This window comes from Saimiri boliviensis, chromosome 14 (genome assembly GCF_048565385.1).
Source record: "Saimiri boliviensis isolate mSaiBol1 chromosome 14, mSaiBol1.pri, whole genome shotgun sequence".
Taxonomy (NCBI): Eukaryota; Metazoa; Chordata; class Mammalia; order Primates; family Cebidae; genus Saimiri; species Saimiri boliviensis.
The window spans coordinates 47,281,309-47,299,436 of record NC_133462.1 but is presented as its reverse complement, the minus strand read 5'-3'; the positions used below and the strand labels follow the sequence as shown (position 1 = coordinate 47,299,436).

Sequence of the window (18,128 nt, the reverse complement as noted above, 5' to 3'; positions counted from 1 at the left end):
GCCCCAAAAAGCAGTGACAATAAACATCCCTCTTGTGCCCCTTCTCGCCAAATAAAGCGAATGGGTGGAGGAAATCCCGGGCGAGCCTTCCCTGGCAGGGTCCCTCAAGCAGGCGCCGAAACTGCGACTCCCACGCCCGCCACCCCCGCCACTGAGTGACAGCCCGCTCTCCGCAATGCAAAAACGCAGCAGCGTCGCCCTCCAGCCCTCTCCTGGGGGATCGCACGGTGCAACCAACCCTAAAAACGTGGCCGCGCGACGCCCCCTCAGCCCCACGGGCTTCCCATTGGCCGGTTGCCGCTGTCACTCCCTCCTAGCCTCGCCTTCCTGCTCCCGGGCGGAGGCAGCCGGGCGGGGTAGGTTGCGCGCTCGCCGCGGGCTCGGGCCGCGGCCGCGGCTTTGCAGCAGGCAGCGCGGCGGGCGGGGAGCGGGGCGCGCGGGCCGGAGCAGGGGCCGGGCGCGCTGCGGGCTCCGCTGCCGGCCCATGCTGGGCGGGGGCCGGTGGCAGGGCCGGGGGCCGCAGCCCGCGCCGTGGGCGGCCGACTAGGACCTGCCCGGCCGGCTGCCCCGCGCCCCGCCTCGCCCCGCAGCCCGGCAGACCCGGAGGGATGCGCTGTGCCGCCCAGCTCCTCTCTATCCTGCCGGTGCCCTGAAGCAGAAAGTTTGGGGGCCGGGGGTTGTCTCCCGCCTCCCTCCTGCAATGACTGCCCAAGGATTCCTGCTGCCCAGCCTCGACTGTGACCTGCCTTCGCTGCCCAGGTCGAAATGAACTATTCCAAGCTGTAACCAAGGCTCCCTTTCTCGCCCCTCCTTCACCGACCTTTAAGATTTTTTATTTTTTATTTTTTAAGAAATTGTGGTCTGCCATCTCCCCTGCTTATTAATAATTTAGACCCCAGGCCTCATTTCTGAGCATAAGAGGGGGTGCGGTCTTCCCCAAGACGGCGCGCTGGAAGGACAGATTCCCCTTGCCGACCCACATACATCATGAAGAGGTGCAAATCGGACGAGCTGCAGCAACAACAGGGGGAGGAGGATGGAGCTGGGCTGGAAGATGCCGCTTCCCACCTGCCGGGCGCGGACCTCCGGCCTGGGGAGACCACGGGTGCTAACTCTGCTGGCGGGCCAACTTCGGACGCCGGCGCTGCCGCGGCGCCCAACCCAGGTCCCCGAAGCAAGCCTCCTGATTTAAAGGTGAGCGCAGACCATCCCCCGGCAAGCCCAGCCCGCGACTTAGCTCTCGCCACCGCACGCAGAAGTGCTTTAACAGGATAAAAGTGAGGGAGGAAGCCAGGCAAAGGTCGGAGGGGATGAGCGGATGCTTGGCTGGCACCCCAGGAGGCACGTCAGGTACCGTTTGTGCCTCTTTCAGCTCCATTTCAGCTCTCTGTGTTTGTTCCCCATTATTCAGCAAACGTTTTAGTGACTCACCCATCCGAGATTGCTTGAATAATGTGTGTGAAGTGGTATTCGCAAAGGGCTGGAGAAATCCAAGATGCTAACCAAAAAAGTGGACATCACTTTCCTTCCTGTAGGATGGCAGGAGTTAGAAATTGCAACATGGGAGGCCAAGCAGGTGACCATTACTTTTCTTTGCTGAGTAAGTCTCTTCCCAGTGGGATCTTTGGGTGCCCCCCCTTTTTGTTTCTCTTAAATTTGGTAAGACAGAGTCTTGCTCTGTCGCCCAGGCTGGAGTGCAATGGCGTGATCTCGGCTCACTGCGACCTCTGCCTCCTGGGTTCAAGCAATTCTCCTGTCTCAGCCTCCGGAGTAGCTGGGATTACGGGCACATGCCACCACGCCCGGCTAATTTTTGTATTTTTAGTAGAAACGGGGTTTCGCCATGTTGGCCAGGCTGGTCTTGAACTTCTGACCTCAGGTGATCCTCCCACCTCAGCCTCCCAAAATGCTGGGATTACTGGCGTGAGCCACCGCGCCCAGCCCCATTGGGATCTTTGAGCGCCTTCCTGGATGCAGCTCAGTTTGCCGGTCTGGGAACGGGGGTGTGTGGATTTCCTGCCGTTAGGTGGAGCCAGAGGTTAAGATAGTGCTTGGAGATCTCTGCCTGCCTCCTGAACCAACCCCCAGGGTGGAGAACTGACAGGTGGTGGAGCAGTGCTTGGGCTGGTTTGGGGCCTCAGTTCAAGTTGCATACATGCTGAGCCGGCAGCTAGAACCAGAAACCGAAAGAACTGCTCACATGGAGCTGTTTATTTTCTGGCCTGAGGTTGCGGAAACAATTGGCGAGCTGTGTTGAATATATCTCTATCAATTAAAACAGCAGCTGAGATAAATAATGCACCTTTGCAGGAACTGCCACAGGGACTGCAGGCTCAGGCTTCTTAAGCCAGCTCACCGTCGGGCTGAGCGAGATGTCAGCCCAAGGAAGGAACTTAGGTGCCTTGGAGATTGATACCTCACAGTTATTTTCTCCAGAGAAGGTGCGGGGTCTGGGCTGGGGGAACGGAAAGGACTCCGTTACATTTAATAAAGCCTGTATCCTACGGCAGCCGCCGCAAAGGAGCTCGCCAGAATAAGCCAATGACATTCCTCGTTTGGCCTGAGCGGCTCAGAGTCAGGAAGTCAGAGCGCAGGTGAGTGTGTGCTTTTACCCGTGTATGTTACCTGTCCGTGTGCCTTGGGGAGGAGTGAAAAGGGGGACAACTAGGTCCTTGTGTGTGCTTTTAAAATTTTGCAGTAATGATTCAAATCTGACCTCTGGTTCTGCTACCGTCCTTTTCAGGGCTTCATAGCTAGCCTCATGTCTAGAGGATCTCTGTGGGATAGGCTCTCTGCACAGGAAGCTTGAGCTTTCGTCAGGCCCTTGGTGTTTATCTCTGCTGTCACCCCCGAGTCCGTCCCTTGTGAGCAGGAGGTGTGGTTTCTGTTTTAAGTGAGACGGTGAGGGGGAAGGGGTCCCTTTAATGCTGTTGTGGGGAGCAGGCTAGCCTTCTGCAGCAACCCCATTCTGAGCCGGTCCAGATGAGTCTGGCCAGCACAAACCCTGATTCTTTGACCAAATGAAACCCTCAGCTACGTCTATGAGAGGCAGCTTTGGAAATTCCCCTACTTTTCAGCTCAGAACAGCAGTGGAAACTGTTTTCTCCATTTATTTCCCCCAGTTGCCTTCATAAGGAAGATGGGCTTGTCATGGCACGGGGGCTGCAGTATCTCCGTAGACAGGATTGCCTTAAGCTTGTTCATTTCTACTCTCCTATATCATCTTTCTTTCTTCCTTTTTTTTTTTTGTTTGGTGATGCCCTCATTCTGGTCAGGGGCAGATGTAGTAACTGTAGTAAACTGTACACTGATATTAACTGCTGAATTTCCCTCAACCAGAATTGAAATCAGGTGCAAGAAAAGGAAGCTTCCCCTTACCCCCCAGACAAAAACTACTGAACACAGCAATGTGGCCCCAGCAAGGAGCAGAAAACCCAGCTGCAGCCTGCTTGTGGGAGCGCAGGGAGACAAGCAGGGCTTTTCCTGTTTATCTCTGTCTGCTTCATCACAACATGTTTACTACAGGGCGCAAGGGACTTGCAACCAGATGACTTGGGGACTTTCACAATTTGATTTGCTGTGTGGTCTCAGGCAAATCACTCAACTTTTCTGAGCCTTTTTCTGGGGAAAGGGACTAGGAATATTGGAATGTGTCCTAAAGTAGCTGGGACTACAGGAGCACGCCACCATACCTGCCTAATTTTTAAATCTTTTATAGAGGCAAGGTCTCACTATGTTGCCTAGGCTGGTCTCGAACTCCTGGGCTCTGATCTTCCCTTCTCAGCCTCCCAAACAGGTGGGATTACAGGTGTGAGCCGTGGTGCCCCGCCCCTCCAGACTTGCCTTCCAGTGCTAGAAAAGTTGTTTTCCAATGCTGGCACAGTTTTTCAGCGATGGAAAAATTCCCTTATTGGCTCAGGAACTGGGTAGAAGTTGACTTGTTTTAGATTTGATGGTGGTACCACAGAAGGGTGTTTAATTTTTAGTGCTCCCTACCCTGTACCTGTGTTTGGTCAAGGCAGATAAGGAGTTCTGGTTTGCTTTTGTTTTCATTTTAAACTCTGGAGATGGGAACTTTTGGTCCCTTAGTCCCACTTCTGTTTTCTCATGACAGCTCCAGGCACTGTGATGAATTAAGTGCATTGGAAGAAATCATCTTGAGAAAGGAGGGGAAAAAATAGCGGTTGGGGAAGAGGAGAGTTTTTTTTTTTTTTTTTTTTTTTTTTTTTTTTTTTTTTTTTTTTGAGACGTAATCTCACTTTGTTGCCCAGGCTAGAGTGTAACGGTGCAATCTCTGGTTACTGCAACCTCTGCCTCCCAGGTTCAAGCAATTCCCTTGTCTCAGCCTCCTGAGTAGCTGGGATTACAGGTGCCCGCCGTCATACCTGGCTAATTTTTTGTATTTTTAGTAGAGATGGGGTTTCACTGTTTTCCCCGGGCTGGTCTTGAACTCCTGAGCTCAGGCAATCCACCCGCCTTGGCCTCCCAAAGTGGTAGGATTACAGGCGTGAGCCACCACGCCCGGCCTGAGGAGAGAATTTTTATCTTTGCCAAAGAGATCTGAATGACGTTTAACTAGTGACGGCCAGAGATTTCAGGGGCTCCTGTGGTCGCCCTCTGGTCCTTCAGCACTGTGGACCATCCTACTGTGTGCACTGTAAATTTCTGCCACAGTAGCCTGGGATCTGATTATAGGGTGGGAAGGACCAATGAAAACTAGTAGTTAAGCGGCAATTTTAAAACTGTAATTGAAAAGTAACCTAAAAATGGACATTGCCTTACAGGAGGCTCATGTAGATGTATTGAGGGTCTTCTCAACTGTTCCGTACACCTGTGGGACCTTTGGAGAAAATATCAGTAGACACTCCTGCAACAGGAGCGTAACATTCTTCAGCAACTTGCAACCTGGATTCCTGTTGAACCACTCAAGTTCATGTCTCCATTCATTTGTCCTTATTGTCCAGTCTTGTGCTGCTAACAGATTCCCTGCTTGTTGGGAGGAGATGCTGGGTTTGCTAGCCACAGAGAGTGCTGGCTGACCAAAAGTACACCAGAATTCTACAGTGAGAAAACCAGTTCCATTGCATATGGGAGGAGATGGGGAGCCTAGGGGAATACTGCAGACAGGGAGCACACATTCCTGTTGAAAATACAGCATATGGGCTGGGAACGGTGGGTGGCTCATGCCAGTAATCCCAGCACTTTGGGAGGCTGAGGTGGGTGGATCACTTGAGGACAGGAGTTCGAGACCAGCCTGGCCAACATGGTAAAATCCTGTGTTTAACAAAAATACAAAAATTAGCCAAGTGCAGTGGCACACACCTGTAGTCCCAGCTACTTGGGAGGCTGAGGTGGGAAGATCGCCTGAGTCCAGGAGGTTGAATCTGCAGTGAGCTGTGATCATGCCGCTGCACTCCAGCCTGGGCTACAGAGTAAGACCCTGTCTCAAAAAACAAAAAAAACAAACGAAACCAAACACAATGTGTCGTAGATACTTCTGAGGCCTAGGATGAGTGGCCAAGCATAAGAGTGAGCTGGTCCTATCCTGATATGTGATGGAAGCCTGAAGGCAGCAGAGGAAATGACCGACCTCCCCACCTCTCTCACCCCTTGTGCATCAGGAAGAACTGAGCCTTTCCTGAAAGGAAACGTCTGGGAATGTTGGCCACCAGCCTTCCCCTGGACTTTCCCTGAGATTCTCTTTCCTCTCACAAAAGCCCCTTTAAGTAATTTCCCCAGAGATTTCTGAGCAGTATTAGTATCTTTCCCTGAAGAAAAAGGGGGAGCTCCAAATTCCATCATTCCCCTCCTGGTCTGAAGCACTTTTGACTCAAGACTCATTTGGGTCCCAGCTCATGTTCAAAGCACACCATACACTGGTCTTCCTGCCTACTTACTGAAGAGCAGGAAAAACAATTCAAAGCCAGATATCTGAGAGAAAGTCACAACTGAGTCCTGTGTGGTTCTCTCTGCTGGATCTCCGCCTTTCCTGGTGGTCACAGGCAGCTTCCTCCCCACCCCATGAGTGGCCCGTGTTCCTTTAGCGCTCCTGCCTAGAGCCTACTAGAGAAGGGTTTATGCAGTCAGCAGATACTGATCACCTTCAGCAGGAAAGGTACTGCTGAATTAAATCGTGAAACATGCATATAAAAGTGCCTGAAAACGTGTGCAGTTTAAATAACAGAAGCAAAACAGACACCTTGTCTACCCAAGTCAAGAAAAAAAATTGACATTCCCGAGAAGCCCCTGCTTGTTTTCTGTTCTTTGTTTGTTTCTTATGTATTTTTTTTCAAGGCTCAGGGTTTGATAAAATTTGTAGGTCTCAGTTTTTGTTTTTTTAAAAGGCTAGTCAAGTGAAGCAGTGGGAGTGGAGAGTTTTCTTATTTTTTAAATGAAGGAGAAGACAAGCTACTTCATAAGAATGTGGGTGAGATGAAGATGTGTGCATTCTCTGGGGCTCTCTAGGAGTGTTCTGATGATTGGGATGGCTCTTTGGGGGCCTGCTGCATCTTGAGGCCCCAGTAGATATGTTAAGGCTTGAAGATTCCTGCAATCTCATGTGGGAGCCGGACACCTACGATAAATGAAGGTAGAATTGAGATATGCCTAAAAACAAGGAAATGGGAAATTAGTTATTTGGCCTCACCTCCAGGTGAGCTTCCGGGTCAAACAGGATGAAATACTTGCAAGAAAACCATCATGGAAATACACATAAGTTTAAGGGTGCTTAGAGCATCATGCAGTGCAATTAGAAACTTATGAGTGTTAATCAGGAAAGTTGTTCTACGAGAGGTGGGTTTATTTTATTTTATTTTTTTTTGAGACGGAATCTCATTCTGTCTTGCTCAGGCTGAAGTGCAGTGGCGTGATCTCGGCTTACTGCAGCCTCTGCCTCCCAGGTTCAAGCAATTTTCCTGTCTCAGTTTCCTGAGTAGCTGGGACTATAGGCGTCTGCCACTACGCCAGCTAATTTTGTATTTTGAGTAGAGATGGGGTTTCACCATGTTGGCCAGGCTTATCTGAAACTCCTGACCTCAGGTGATCCACCCTCTTTGGCCTCCCAAAGTGCTGGGATTACTGGTGTGAGCCACTGTGCTGGCCTAGAGCAAGATTTTAAAGAAGGGGTAGGACATTAATTACCAAACAAGAGCTGAGGGACTTTCTAAATGGAGGAAGTGAGGTAGCCAGGGCTTTTGTAGGGCGATTGCCCTGTTTGACTAGAATGATCAGGAACAATGGAGGGTAGTCCGAATGCTGGCTACCTGTTTTGTCCAGTTTGTACCTTATGTGAGGCAGGCAGAGGGTTGGAAAGTCCAGGATTACCCCATGCCCACCCCCTCCAGCCTTCAGTAATATTCTGAGCAGCCCTGTATGTGGGCTCTGGAGGAACTGGTGACTATGGGAAAGCATGTGGCAAATGGAGCTCCCTGTTCTCCTGGCACACATTGAGTTCTAGATTAATTCCCAGCTGCCCTAGTTGTTCTAGTGGGAACTGTCTTGCAGGCTCAGTATTTACAGAATGTGCCTCTTTTTGTGTATCTAATTGTGTCTTCACTGCCAATCCCATTAACAAGAATCTTCTTCAACAAGGAGTTGAAACATCTGATAGGATCTGAATTTCGGGTTGAAGTTTTTAAAGCGTGGGGGTTTTCAGGAGCTGGGGAAAAGGACTCAGGCAGCTTCTCAGTGGTGGTCTTAAAGGCCAACTCAAAACTCATTTCCGTTTTCATCTCTCTCTTAAGAAATGGCATCTACCGGGAGGCCGAGGCGGGTGGATCACGAGGTCAAGAGATTGAGACCATCCTGATCAACATGGTGAAACCCCGTCTCTACTAAAAATACTAAAAATTAGCTGGGCATGGTGGCGTGTGCCTGTAATCCCAGCTACTCAGGAGGCTGAGGCAGGAGAATTGCTTGAACCCAGGAGGCGGAGGTTGCGGTGAGCCGAGATCGCGCCATTGCACTCCAGCCTGGGTAACAAGAGCGAAACTCCGTCTCAAAAAAAAAAAAAGAAATGGCATCTACCTTTGAAATCTCCATAGATGACTAGCGTGGTACATTTTCGGAATGAGGCAATTGCTGGACAGGGTCCACCTTTGTCAGCCAAACACTTAAGTCTCTCTTGGTCTAAGACAGGTGTCCATAGGTCCCCAAACTATGGCCCGTGGGCCGCATGCGGCCCCCTGAGGCCATTTATCCCGCCCCCCGCCACACTTCAGGAAGGGGCACCTCTTTCATTGGTGGTCAGTGAGAAGAGCACAGTATGTGGCGGCCCTCCAACGGTCTGAGGGACAGTGAACTGGCCCCCTGTGTGAAAAGTTTGGGGATGCCTAGTAAGAAGTTAGAGCAGAGCTGTTGGGGGATAGCAGGTATGTTTTGTGATTGTGCTAGAAAAACAATTATTTGGCTGGGCGTGGTGACTCATGCCTGTAATCTCAGCACTTTGGGAGGATCACGAGGTCAGGAGTTCGAGACCAGCCTGGCCAACATGGTGGGACTCAATCTCTACTAAAAATACAAAAAATTAGTCGGGCATGGTGGTGAGCGCTGTAGTCCCAGCACTTGGGAGGCTGAGGCAGGAGAATCGCTTGAAGCCAGGAGGTAGAGTTTGCAGTGAACTGAGATTGTGCCACTGCACTCCAGCCTGGGTAACAGAGTTAGACTCTCAAAAAAAGAAAGAAAAACAGTTATTTGACTTTTCAAACTAAATGACTAAATGCTTTCTTATTCCAGCTAGGTTAACTGATTGATGTCCACCAGGGAAAGCTGGCTGTAAGGACATGAGCCCCCACCTGAGCCCTCCCTAAGCCATTTGTGAAGACATCACACACATTCTGACTCCTTGGTCTGTGTTCATCTCCTTCCAAGCCAACTCAGTCTTGGCAGTTACGAAGATAATAGAGTGAGAAGAGGGTTTATAAAACTGCAGCAGAAGGAATCTGAGTTAGACACAAGAAAAGTCTGTTGGAGTGTTTTGAATCTTTGTGAAAGGTTATGTCTTTAGAAAAAGTAGTTATCTAAGGATTAAAATCACCTTTGTAAGATGGGTTTGTAGAGGCTTGGGTAATGTCTGCTCAGAAAATAAATGAACAAATAATTTACATAGCAGTCTCCATGTTTGCGTTGAAGCCTCTGCCAGGTAATGTTAGGGACACAAAGATGTAGGCACCAAAGCTCCTGCTGTCCAGTCACGCATATTCTCATCAAGGGTTCCATCCATCAGCAGGTGAGAAGTTAGATAACAGTTGGAGAGAGCACTAGAAGCAATGTCACAAGGCAGTACACGGTTAATTGTAGAGTGAGTGGTGTAGATAATGAGCGCTTATGTGTTCAGGGCAGAGCGAGATCGCTGCAGACCGGTGTGATCAGAGAGGGCTTTATGGAGTGGTGAGGTGGCGAAGGATGGGTAGGATGCAAAGAGGCAGAGAGCGGGCACAGCATGCTGGGAACATTAATGAAAGTCTTCTATGCTGGTGTGTGCTGAGTCAGTTCTGCCTAAAGACATGGTGGATGAGGGACCTTCCTCCACTTGCTTTGGCTCCGGGCAGAATTCTCTAAGCAATAAAGGAAAGAGGTATCAAAATAAAATTGAGAATGGGGGAATTATTTGCCTGTGAGTTGAGATTTTTTTTTAAATATCAGCTATGAGGCAGGAGAAGAAATAAATGATTCCAAAAATCTTTCATCACTGGGTTTCCAATCGAAACCCCAAGTGGCCTGAACAGTTGTAGCTGCTTACTATATACCATTGTGATCATCAGCACCAAACCTGGGGTCATGGTTCCTCTTCTGCTCCCACTCAGGCTCCCCATTCAGAGCTTCTTAAGGGCAATTGGAGACTTCTTCAATCCAGTTTGGATCCTGAGAGTAGAACTCTGGGTTTTTACGGTGATTAGTTCTCTAATGCTGGCCCTGTTTCCATAGAGACCCTATAAATAGAGGAACGTTGGCAACCTAGGCTGGCAAAAGCTCAGGGTGACCCAGTCACCCCCCTGAACCCTCACAGCCATACCTTTGGTAGGGCAGAAGGAATTTCAAACCTAGGTAGGAGGAAGGGCTATTCAGTCAGCTGCCAGGTGGGATAATTAGCTATAGCTTAGTGTGACTTTCAGCTTTCCTGGGATTTGTTGAAAACACAGGGACCTGTAAAACTTAGAAACCACACCAAGTGTTTGACTAGTGGTGGCTCACATTTGTAATCCCAGCACTTTGGGAGGCCGAGGCAGGCAGATCACAAGGTCAGGAGTTTGAGACTAGCATGACCAATATGGTGAAACCCCGACTCTACTAAAAACACAAAAATTGGCTGGGCATGGTGCTGTGCGCCTTGTAATCCCAGCTACTTGGGAGTCTGAGGCAGGAGAATCTCTTGAACCCGGGAGGTGGAGGCTGCAGTGAGCCAAGAGTGTGCCACTGTACTCCAGCCTGGGTGACAGAGCGAGACTCCATCTCAAAAAATAAAAAAAAATTAGAAACCACTTTTGGTCTTTTTTTTTTTTTTTTTTTTTTTTTTTTTTTTCTGAGACGGAGTTTCGCTCTTGTTACCCGGACTGGAGTGCAATGGCGTGATCTCGGCTCACTGCAACCTCCGCCTCCTCGGTTCAGGCAATTCTCCTGCCTCAGCCTCCTGAGTAGCTGGGATTACAGGCACGCACTACCATGCCCAGCTAATTTTTTGTATTTTTAGTAGAGATGGGGTTTCACCATGTTGACCAGGATGGTCTCGATCTCTTGACCTTGTGATCCACCCGCCTCGGCCTCCCAAAGTGCTGGGATTACAGGCTTGAGCCACCGCGCCCGGCCCTTTTGGTCATTTTTAACCAGATGGTGCCAATGACACTGTACCCCAAGGCATTTTAGTTTGGGATTCATGCAGCTATGTTTGCAGATTTTGGAGCAAACTTCCCCTTTGGGGGACCCACACCCAGGGAGGAAGACGGATGAAGCCCAACTGTTCAGAAACCACAGCCTTCTCAGGAAGGATCTTTCAGAAGCCATCTAGTCCTCCCTTTCTTCCTGAAAGGACAATACCACCCAAGGAGGCGGGGTACTTCCTGCCCTTTCAGATAGTTCCAGGGGTGGGACAGCAAACTCCCCTCACTTCCTTCCCCAGGGCACGTCATCCTGGGAAGCTCTCCTTTCTGCATAACTTCTGGCCAGTTTTGGGGGTGGCACTTCTTGCTTTGGTCTTATGGATCATGAAAGCCCTGTTTGGCCAGGCGTGGTGGCTGACGCCTGCAACCCCAGCACTTTGGGAGGCCGAGGCAGATGGATCTCCTGAGGTCAGGAGTTCAAGACCAGCCTGGCCAACATGGTGAAATCCCATCTCTACTCAAAAAATTAGCCAGGTGTGGTGGCAGATGCCTGTAATCCCAGCTACTTGGGAGACTGAGACGGGAATCACTTGAACCCAGGAGGCGGAGGTTGCAGTGAGCCGAGATCGCGCCATTGCACTCCAGCCTGGGCAACAGAGAGTGAAACTCCATTAAAAAAAAAAAAAAAAAAAAAAAAAAGCCCTGTTTGTGTTCCACTTCTAACTCTGAAGCATCTCAGCTCTCTAATACATGGCTTCGTTTGGCTACCAAAATGGTTTCTGGCAGCCAGGGAAAAGCAAAAGTCAATGTGGAAAAGCAAGTGACATTTTAGGAGCTGGAACCTGTTGTCAGAGCAGGTGGTGCATTCATTCTGTTGCGTTGGCGGCTAAGTTCCCTTAAGCTAGTCACCATGGTTTTCCTCACTTCTGAAACTTGTAGCTGGGTGTGTGTATGTGCTTAGCTTTTTTTTTTTTTTTTTTTAACACTTGCCATGTTATGTCAAAACTCCTTAACCATCTCCTCCCTGACACCCACATGCAGAAGCGGCCCAGCCCATGCGTCACTTTGCTGTTCCCGCCTCGTTCCTTACAAGTGAGGAAAACCCCCTTCATTTGGAGCGATCTCCTCTCCCCGCACATTGTTCTTTGACTCCTTTTATGTTCTTTCCCTCCTGCCTGCCATAGACTTTAATAGACTCCTCCATCTGCTGGGGCAAAGGTCCTGGAGGCTCCTGCTCACTTTCCCCAGGTTTCCTTCACCTGCAGAACAGCTCGGGGAGGTGAGAAATAAAGACTTTATAGTTGAGGGTCTTGCCCTGTAGCATGGCATGGGCAGATCCACAACTGCAGTTCAGAGGACCTAACAACCCTTGACCCAGCCATTTTGGTTTTGCTCCTGCCTTGATACTATTCCAGGATGCATGCAAATACCCTGTCTACCTTAGTCTTGAAATCAGTGTATGGGCTCATGTAGGTAAATTTGACTAGAAGTTGGGGGTTCCTCTGTGTGGCTTGGATGAGCTACTTAGCCATGCTGGTCCTCTGTTTCTTCATCTGCAAAATGGAGAGACTGATGCTGTGATGTCTCACATTCCTAGCTCCTGGGATTAGGTTAGTATCAGATTAGAATGACAGTATAAATCGGAAAGCACTTTGCAAAAACGCTGTTGTATAAATTTTATTTTATTTTTTATTTTTTAAATTTATTTCTTTTTTTTTTTTTTTTTTTTTTTTCAAAGATGGGGTTTCACCATGATGGCCAGGCTGGTCTTGAACTCCTGACCTCAGGTGATCCACTCACCTCGGCCTCCCAAAGTGCTAGGGTTAGAGGCGTGAGCCACCGTGCCCAGCTGTATAAATTTTAAAAGTAAATTGGCCACAGACTTTAGGCTCCAAGGCAATATGGCAGACGTTAGTGGCTGCTTTAGCTCTCCCCTGCACCTCCACTGGACTCCCAGGATATGGGAAAGAAAATGCCTCAGAACTCGAGGACCTCTGCTGAAGTCTTTAAAAGAGAAACTCTCTCTGCCTGAGTGGATCCTCAGTGTTGGAGAAGCCAGTTTAGGAATGGAGGGAGAAGAGGAAAGGGCCTGGAATAGAATGCTGGAAAGACAATTCGTAACATGGAATGTGATGATTTGGCAGCTGGGCAAATGCCAGAGCCAGCTGGCCCATCACAGTGCCTGGAGGGAGGTCTCGCATCAGCCTGGGGCTAAGGGAAGAGGGAGGTGTCCTGGCGTGTCCCTGGTCTGCAGGCTGCAGGACCTGGCCCATTCCAAGTCTGTGGCAGAGTTGACATCTTGGTTCTCTCCAGCACAGATTCAAGTGAGCCCTGTGGCCTTGCCTCAGTTGGGCCCAGAGGGGATGGTAACTCCTGTGGGAAAACCTGGCATTGTGTAACCTAACATCTCCAGGGCTGCCCCAGAGTTCAGTTCTCAAGAAGGAATAGTGATAGCCCTAATTTCCTCATCTCTAAATGGAGATGTTACAATTGGTGCTTTTGTTACTATTTAGGAAAATCAAATGGGATAATGCAGGATACAAAGCTCCTTTAAAAGGAAACACCATTAGTTCATGGTGAATTGCGATTATGTAATTTATCTGGTCTGTACAATGGGCGGTGTAAGGGCTTCTGCTTTAAGGATTCTGGGGATGCTCAGATGAGGTGAAAAATGAAAACCCTAAAATTTTAGGCAAATACATGATAGTATAGTTATTTGTATCCAGCTGTAAGTGCAGCCATCTGTACAAAGTCAAGCCTGAGTTGCAAAGTAACCTAAGAGTGGGGTCAGCTAATTCAGAAGCTGTAAGATTGCTTTTTCTTGGTTTCTATATGGTCTAGATTTTCTGCTCTGTACGTTTATTTCTAGGGGGAGAAGAAACAGCAAATCCAGTCTGTGTAATTTTTTGGAACAGTTTTTAAACAACTTAGGCTGCCTGGTAGGATTGTGGGTTGTTCCTCACAGGAAATCCTGCTATGGCTCATTAAGTCCCAAATGGCTGAGTTCTGAGTTTTCCTCTAAGGAGCTGCAGAGTGTGAGGTGTCTCCTGGTCCTCCAAGTCTCATTCCTCCTCGCAGTGGCTCCAAAGCTCTCATAGAGGGCTCAGCCTGGCCGGATAAGCCATCCCCTGACAGAAGCAGCTGTCTGGAATTATACCACAGTTGCTTGCCCTGGCAGGCCATCCAGCTGCCCCTTTGTGAGCAGTCTTGCCGGAAAAGCAGCTGGAGAATCTCAGTGGCAGGGCTAAGAGGCAAGGCTGTGGTCAGGGCAGCATTGGGTTGCAGGGCCTCTATGCTTTGGGTTTAAGGGGAAAGACACTCATTTGGATAGCTTGTTCTGATGTGTGTGCTAAAGAATTGGTCGTATTACTGACTATGTCACAAGGTTTGCTTATAGAAGTAAAGTTTATTTCATTGCCAACGATATCAGGAATGAAATTGGCTGCAAATAACAGAAAATCATACTAGAGTTGTGTAGACAAAGATAGGTTTATTTCATGCAACAAGAATCCCAGGATAGGTGTTCACAACTGGTTTGGTGGCTCCATAGACCTTCAAGTTCCCAGGCCTGTCCCTTGGGCTCCACCATCTGGTTGCAGGCCTTCATTGTCAACCATGTCACCTTGTGGTTGCAGAATGGCCACTGCATCTCCAGACACTACATTCCCATTCCAGATGGGAAGATGTAGTAGGAAGGGCCAGTGCCTTTATCAGGAAACCAGAAGTGTTCCCAGAACACTCACCTTGCTTTTCATTGGCCCAAACTGTGTCATGTGGCTCCTCCTAGCTGCAAGGGAGTCTGATGAAGCAGGGATTTTTAGCAAGGTGCGTTAAGTCCTTGCAGTTTGGTTGGTGAGAAAGAAAGAGGAATAGATATTGGGTAGGGAATTAGCAGTGTCTGCTACAACAGTATAACCTGATTGTATGACCCTGATTCTCCTAGGGAAGTGTTGGAATTAGGGATCTTTAGAAATTGATGCTTGGTGGCCTGAAAGAGCTAGTACAGCTTGAAGAGATGCCTAGCCTGGAATGAAGGAGGACTGGTGGTGGGGGGATCAATCTAGAGGGATACAACCCCAGCAGCAAAGTGCTATGTGTGCCACTAGCCCCAGACCGAAGCCCTGAGAACATCATTCGTAGAAACGCCCAACCCACAGTTTGACTGGGAATGTCTGGTGGAAAACCGTGTGGGCACATCTTTTTGGGAATGAAAAGATGGGTCTGGGTTGCCACCTTTTTGCAAACTGACCTTTTAGGCGTGACAGGCCATCCATGGGGATCTTCCAGGTTCAGATGGCTGCATTAGCTATGCCAGTCTACCAAGGACAGACCCTTCACCTTCACCCCCAACTGACTGGGCAATCAAGAGCTTTCCACTCACCAGGGTTCTTCATCTCTCCCCTTTAAGAAAATCCAGCAGCTGTCAGAAGGCTCCATGTTTGGCCACGGTCTGAAGCACCTGTTCCACAGCCGCCGCCGGTCTCGGGAAAGGGAGCACCAGACGTCTCAGGATTCCCAGCAGCAGCAGCAGCAGCAGCAGCAGCAGCAGCAGCAGCAGCAGGGCATGTCCGACCATGACTCCCCAGATGAGAAGGAGCGCTCTCCAGAGATGCACCGCGTCTCCTATGCCATGTCCCTGCACGATCTCCCTGCCCGGCCCACCGCCTTCAACCGTGTGCTGCAGCAGATCCGCTCCCGGCCCTCCATCAAGCGGGGTGCCAGCCTGCACAGCAGCAGTGGGGGCGGCAGCAGCGGGAGCAGCAGCCGGCGCACCAAGAGTAGCTCCCTGGAGCCCCAGCGTGGCAGCCCTCACCTGCTGCGCAAGGCCCCCCAAGACAGCAGCCTGGCCGCCATCCTGCACCAGCACCAGTGCCGTCCCCGCTCTTCCTCCACCACCGACACTGCTCTGCTGCTGGCCGACGGCAGCAACGTGTACCTGCTGGCTGAGGAGGCCGAAGGCCTTGGGGACAAGGTGAGGCGGGCCTTCTGGGGTAGGGGGAGACTCAGACGAAAGGGCCATCTGCTGGGGGGCCTGGAGACCTGGAGGGCTGAGCTGGGGGCCCTGCCTGGCAGATAGGACACCCTACTGCCTGCAGAGTTGTCTGCCTTGGTTAAAGGAGTCAGGTATGACTAGGCCAAAAACAAGAATGATTCCCAGAATGGCTAATTTTTGTTTCCTCAGGGCTTTGTTTTTCAAAATTTCATTTTGCTCGTACTGATATTAATGTTGACTTGTTTTCCTTAAATGTGCTATCAAGAGACATTAGGTATAGTAGTTTAATACACAGACTGGAACCCACCTTGTGTCTGCTGCTCACTCAGTTCACCTCTTTGTGCCTGTTGACCAATTGAAAATGGGGATAATAATAGGCCAGCTGTAAGACTAAATGAGTTAATTTATGTAAAATACTTGGAATAGAGCCTGGTGTAGTATTATTTTTACTATTCCACCAACCCAAGAAGATAGGGAGTCCATGAAGAGTGGTTTGGAAGGAGAAAAGCTAGTTTGGCACTTCATGAATTTATATATTCGTTCTTTTATTCATGCAAGAAGTATCTATTGAATCCTGACTTTGTGCTACAAGAATGAACAAGCCAGTGTTGCTGGCTTGTGGAGCTCACTGTAGAGGGGGACAAGTGGGTGAATGGACAGAGATGAGAGCTGCTGTGGGAGCTTCAGGGGAGAGGGGACTTGTGGAGGGAGCAGGGAGCTGGCAGAGACCTGCTGAAGGAAACGAAACTGTTGAGCTGAATAATTTAGCCAGGGAAGAACTGGGAGAGGGGTAGGGGGAAGGGAGGGCATAGTATGTACAAAAGCACTCAATCTGGTGCTGGGGGCTACTAGAGGTTCATTGTAGCCAGAGCATCTAGCACTTTGGGGGTTTGACAGATAGGCAGAGGCCATATCACAAAAGGCCTTGCCATGTTGGGTCTGGGAGTAGTCTGAAGCTATCAAAGGGTGCTAGGCAGGAAACTGGCAGGATGAGATCCCTCTGGATCTCAATATAAAGAGTAGATTGGGGCCAGGCATGGTGGCTCACACCTGTAATCCCAGCACTTTAGGAGGCCGAGGCGGGTGGATCACTTGAGGTCAGGAGTTTGAGATCACCCTGGCCAACATGGTAAAACCCCATCTCTACTAAAAGTACGAAAATAAGCCAGGCTAATTTTGGTGGGTGCCTGTACTCCCAGCTACTTGGGAGGCTGAGGCAGGAGAGTCGCTTGAACCCGGGAGGCGGAGGTTGCAGTGAGTCAAGATCGCGCCACTGCACTCTAGCCTGCGAGACAGAGTGAGACTCGCCTCAAAAAAAAAAAAAAAAAAAAAAAGTAGATTGGGAAGGGATCACAGGACTGGGGTCAAGGAAGTTTTGGAGCTAGGGCAGTAGTCTAGGCTGCAGCAGCGTGGATGGAAGGAAGGCGCCATGTGCAGAAAATGTTTGGGAGTGAAAGAAGCAGTGGGTGAGAAAGCAAATAGGAGACAGAGGAAAGGGAGGTATAGAGGGCGATTCTAAGGTTATGGGCTTAGTGGCTTTAGAAATGGGGGAATTCTCTAGTGGAGGAATCATGGGACAAGGAGCATGTTTTGTGGGGAGGGTGATGAGTTCAGTTTTGGACCCGTTGAGTTGCAAGTGCCTGTGGGAGCTGTCCAGCTAGGGAGGACCAGCTGGCAGTTGGGTCGGTGGAGTAGGGGCCTGGGCCAGGGCCAGTGCTCTGGGAGCTGGCGCTGAGGTTGAAATCATGGGTGTGGGTGAGATCTTCAAAGGAGGATGTGTTGAATGGGAAGGAGGCCATGGACAGATCCAGCTGCATGTAAGTGACAGGCCAAGCACCAGGAGCCTGAGAGAGAGGAGTCAGATGTGTGGAAGTGAACTTGCAGCAGAGCAAAAGGAAAATGAGCTTGAAGGAGGAGGAAGTAATCAGAGTGAAATGCATAGAAGGGGTAGGTCACATCTGGGTTTGGAAATGTGCACAGGCAGTAGCAAGCAGTGGCTGCCACTGGGAACGGTGACTGAAGCCAGTTTCAGTGGATTAAGGAGATGGTGGAAGTGGAGTCAGGTGTGTAGCTTGGCTGTAAAGAGGGAGGGCATCAGATGGAGGCAGTCTGGTTTTTGTTGGCTTTGTTAAGTTGGGAAGCACCTGCGTACACTTCCATGTGGCTGGAGAGGGCCCTATTAGAGAGAGATCGAAGGGGTCGCCCTTCCAAATTCTCGTTGGGGTGATGTCAGTGAGCAGGTGAGAGGCTGTGAGATCCAGAATTCAGCATCATTCTTGGTCACAAAGAGTCACCTCTGTGAGGCAGAAATGAATTCTTAC

General features: G+C 49.8%; 1 protein-coding gene across 3 annotated transcripts in view; it reads left to right on the top strand.

Annotated features, from left to right (window-relative positions):
* Positions 1 to 354: 354 nt before the first annotated feature.
* The window catches only part of TMCC2 (transmembrane and coiled-coil domain family 2), a 47,555-nt gene continuing 29,781 nt past the window's right edge, over positions 355 to 18,128 (top strand). The window contains exons 1-3 of one of the 3 annotated variants that reach the window (XM_010348964.3): positions 1,115 to 1,194; positions 2,511 to 2,594; positions 15,223 to 15,786. In XM_010348964.3, the coding sequence (XP_010347266.1) occupies positions 15,250 to 15,786 (537 nt within the window). In that variant the 5' untranslated portion in view covers positions 1,115 to 1,194; positions 2,511 to 2,594; positions 15,223 to 15,249. Of the gene's footprint in view, positions 1,195 to 2,510; positions 2,595 to 15,222; positions 15,787 to 18,128 lie in introns of all 3 variants that reach the window. The other 2 variants (XM_074384930.1, XM_003938328.3) reach the window with 2 other exon arrangements.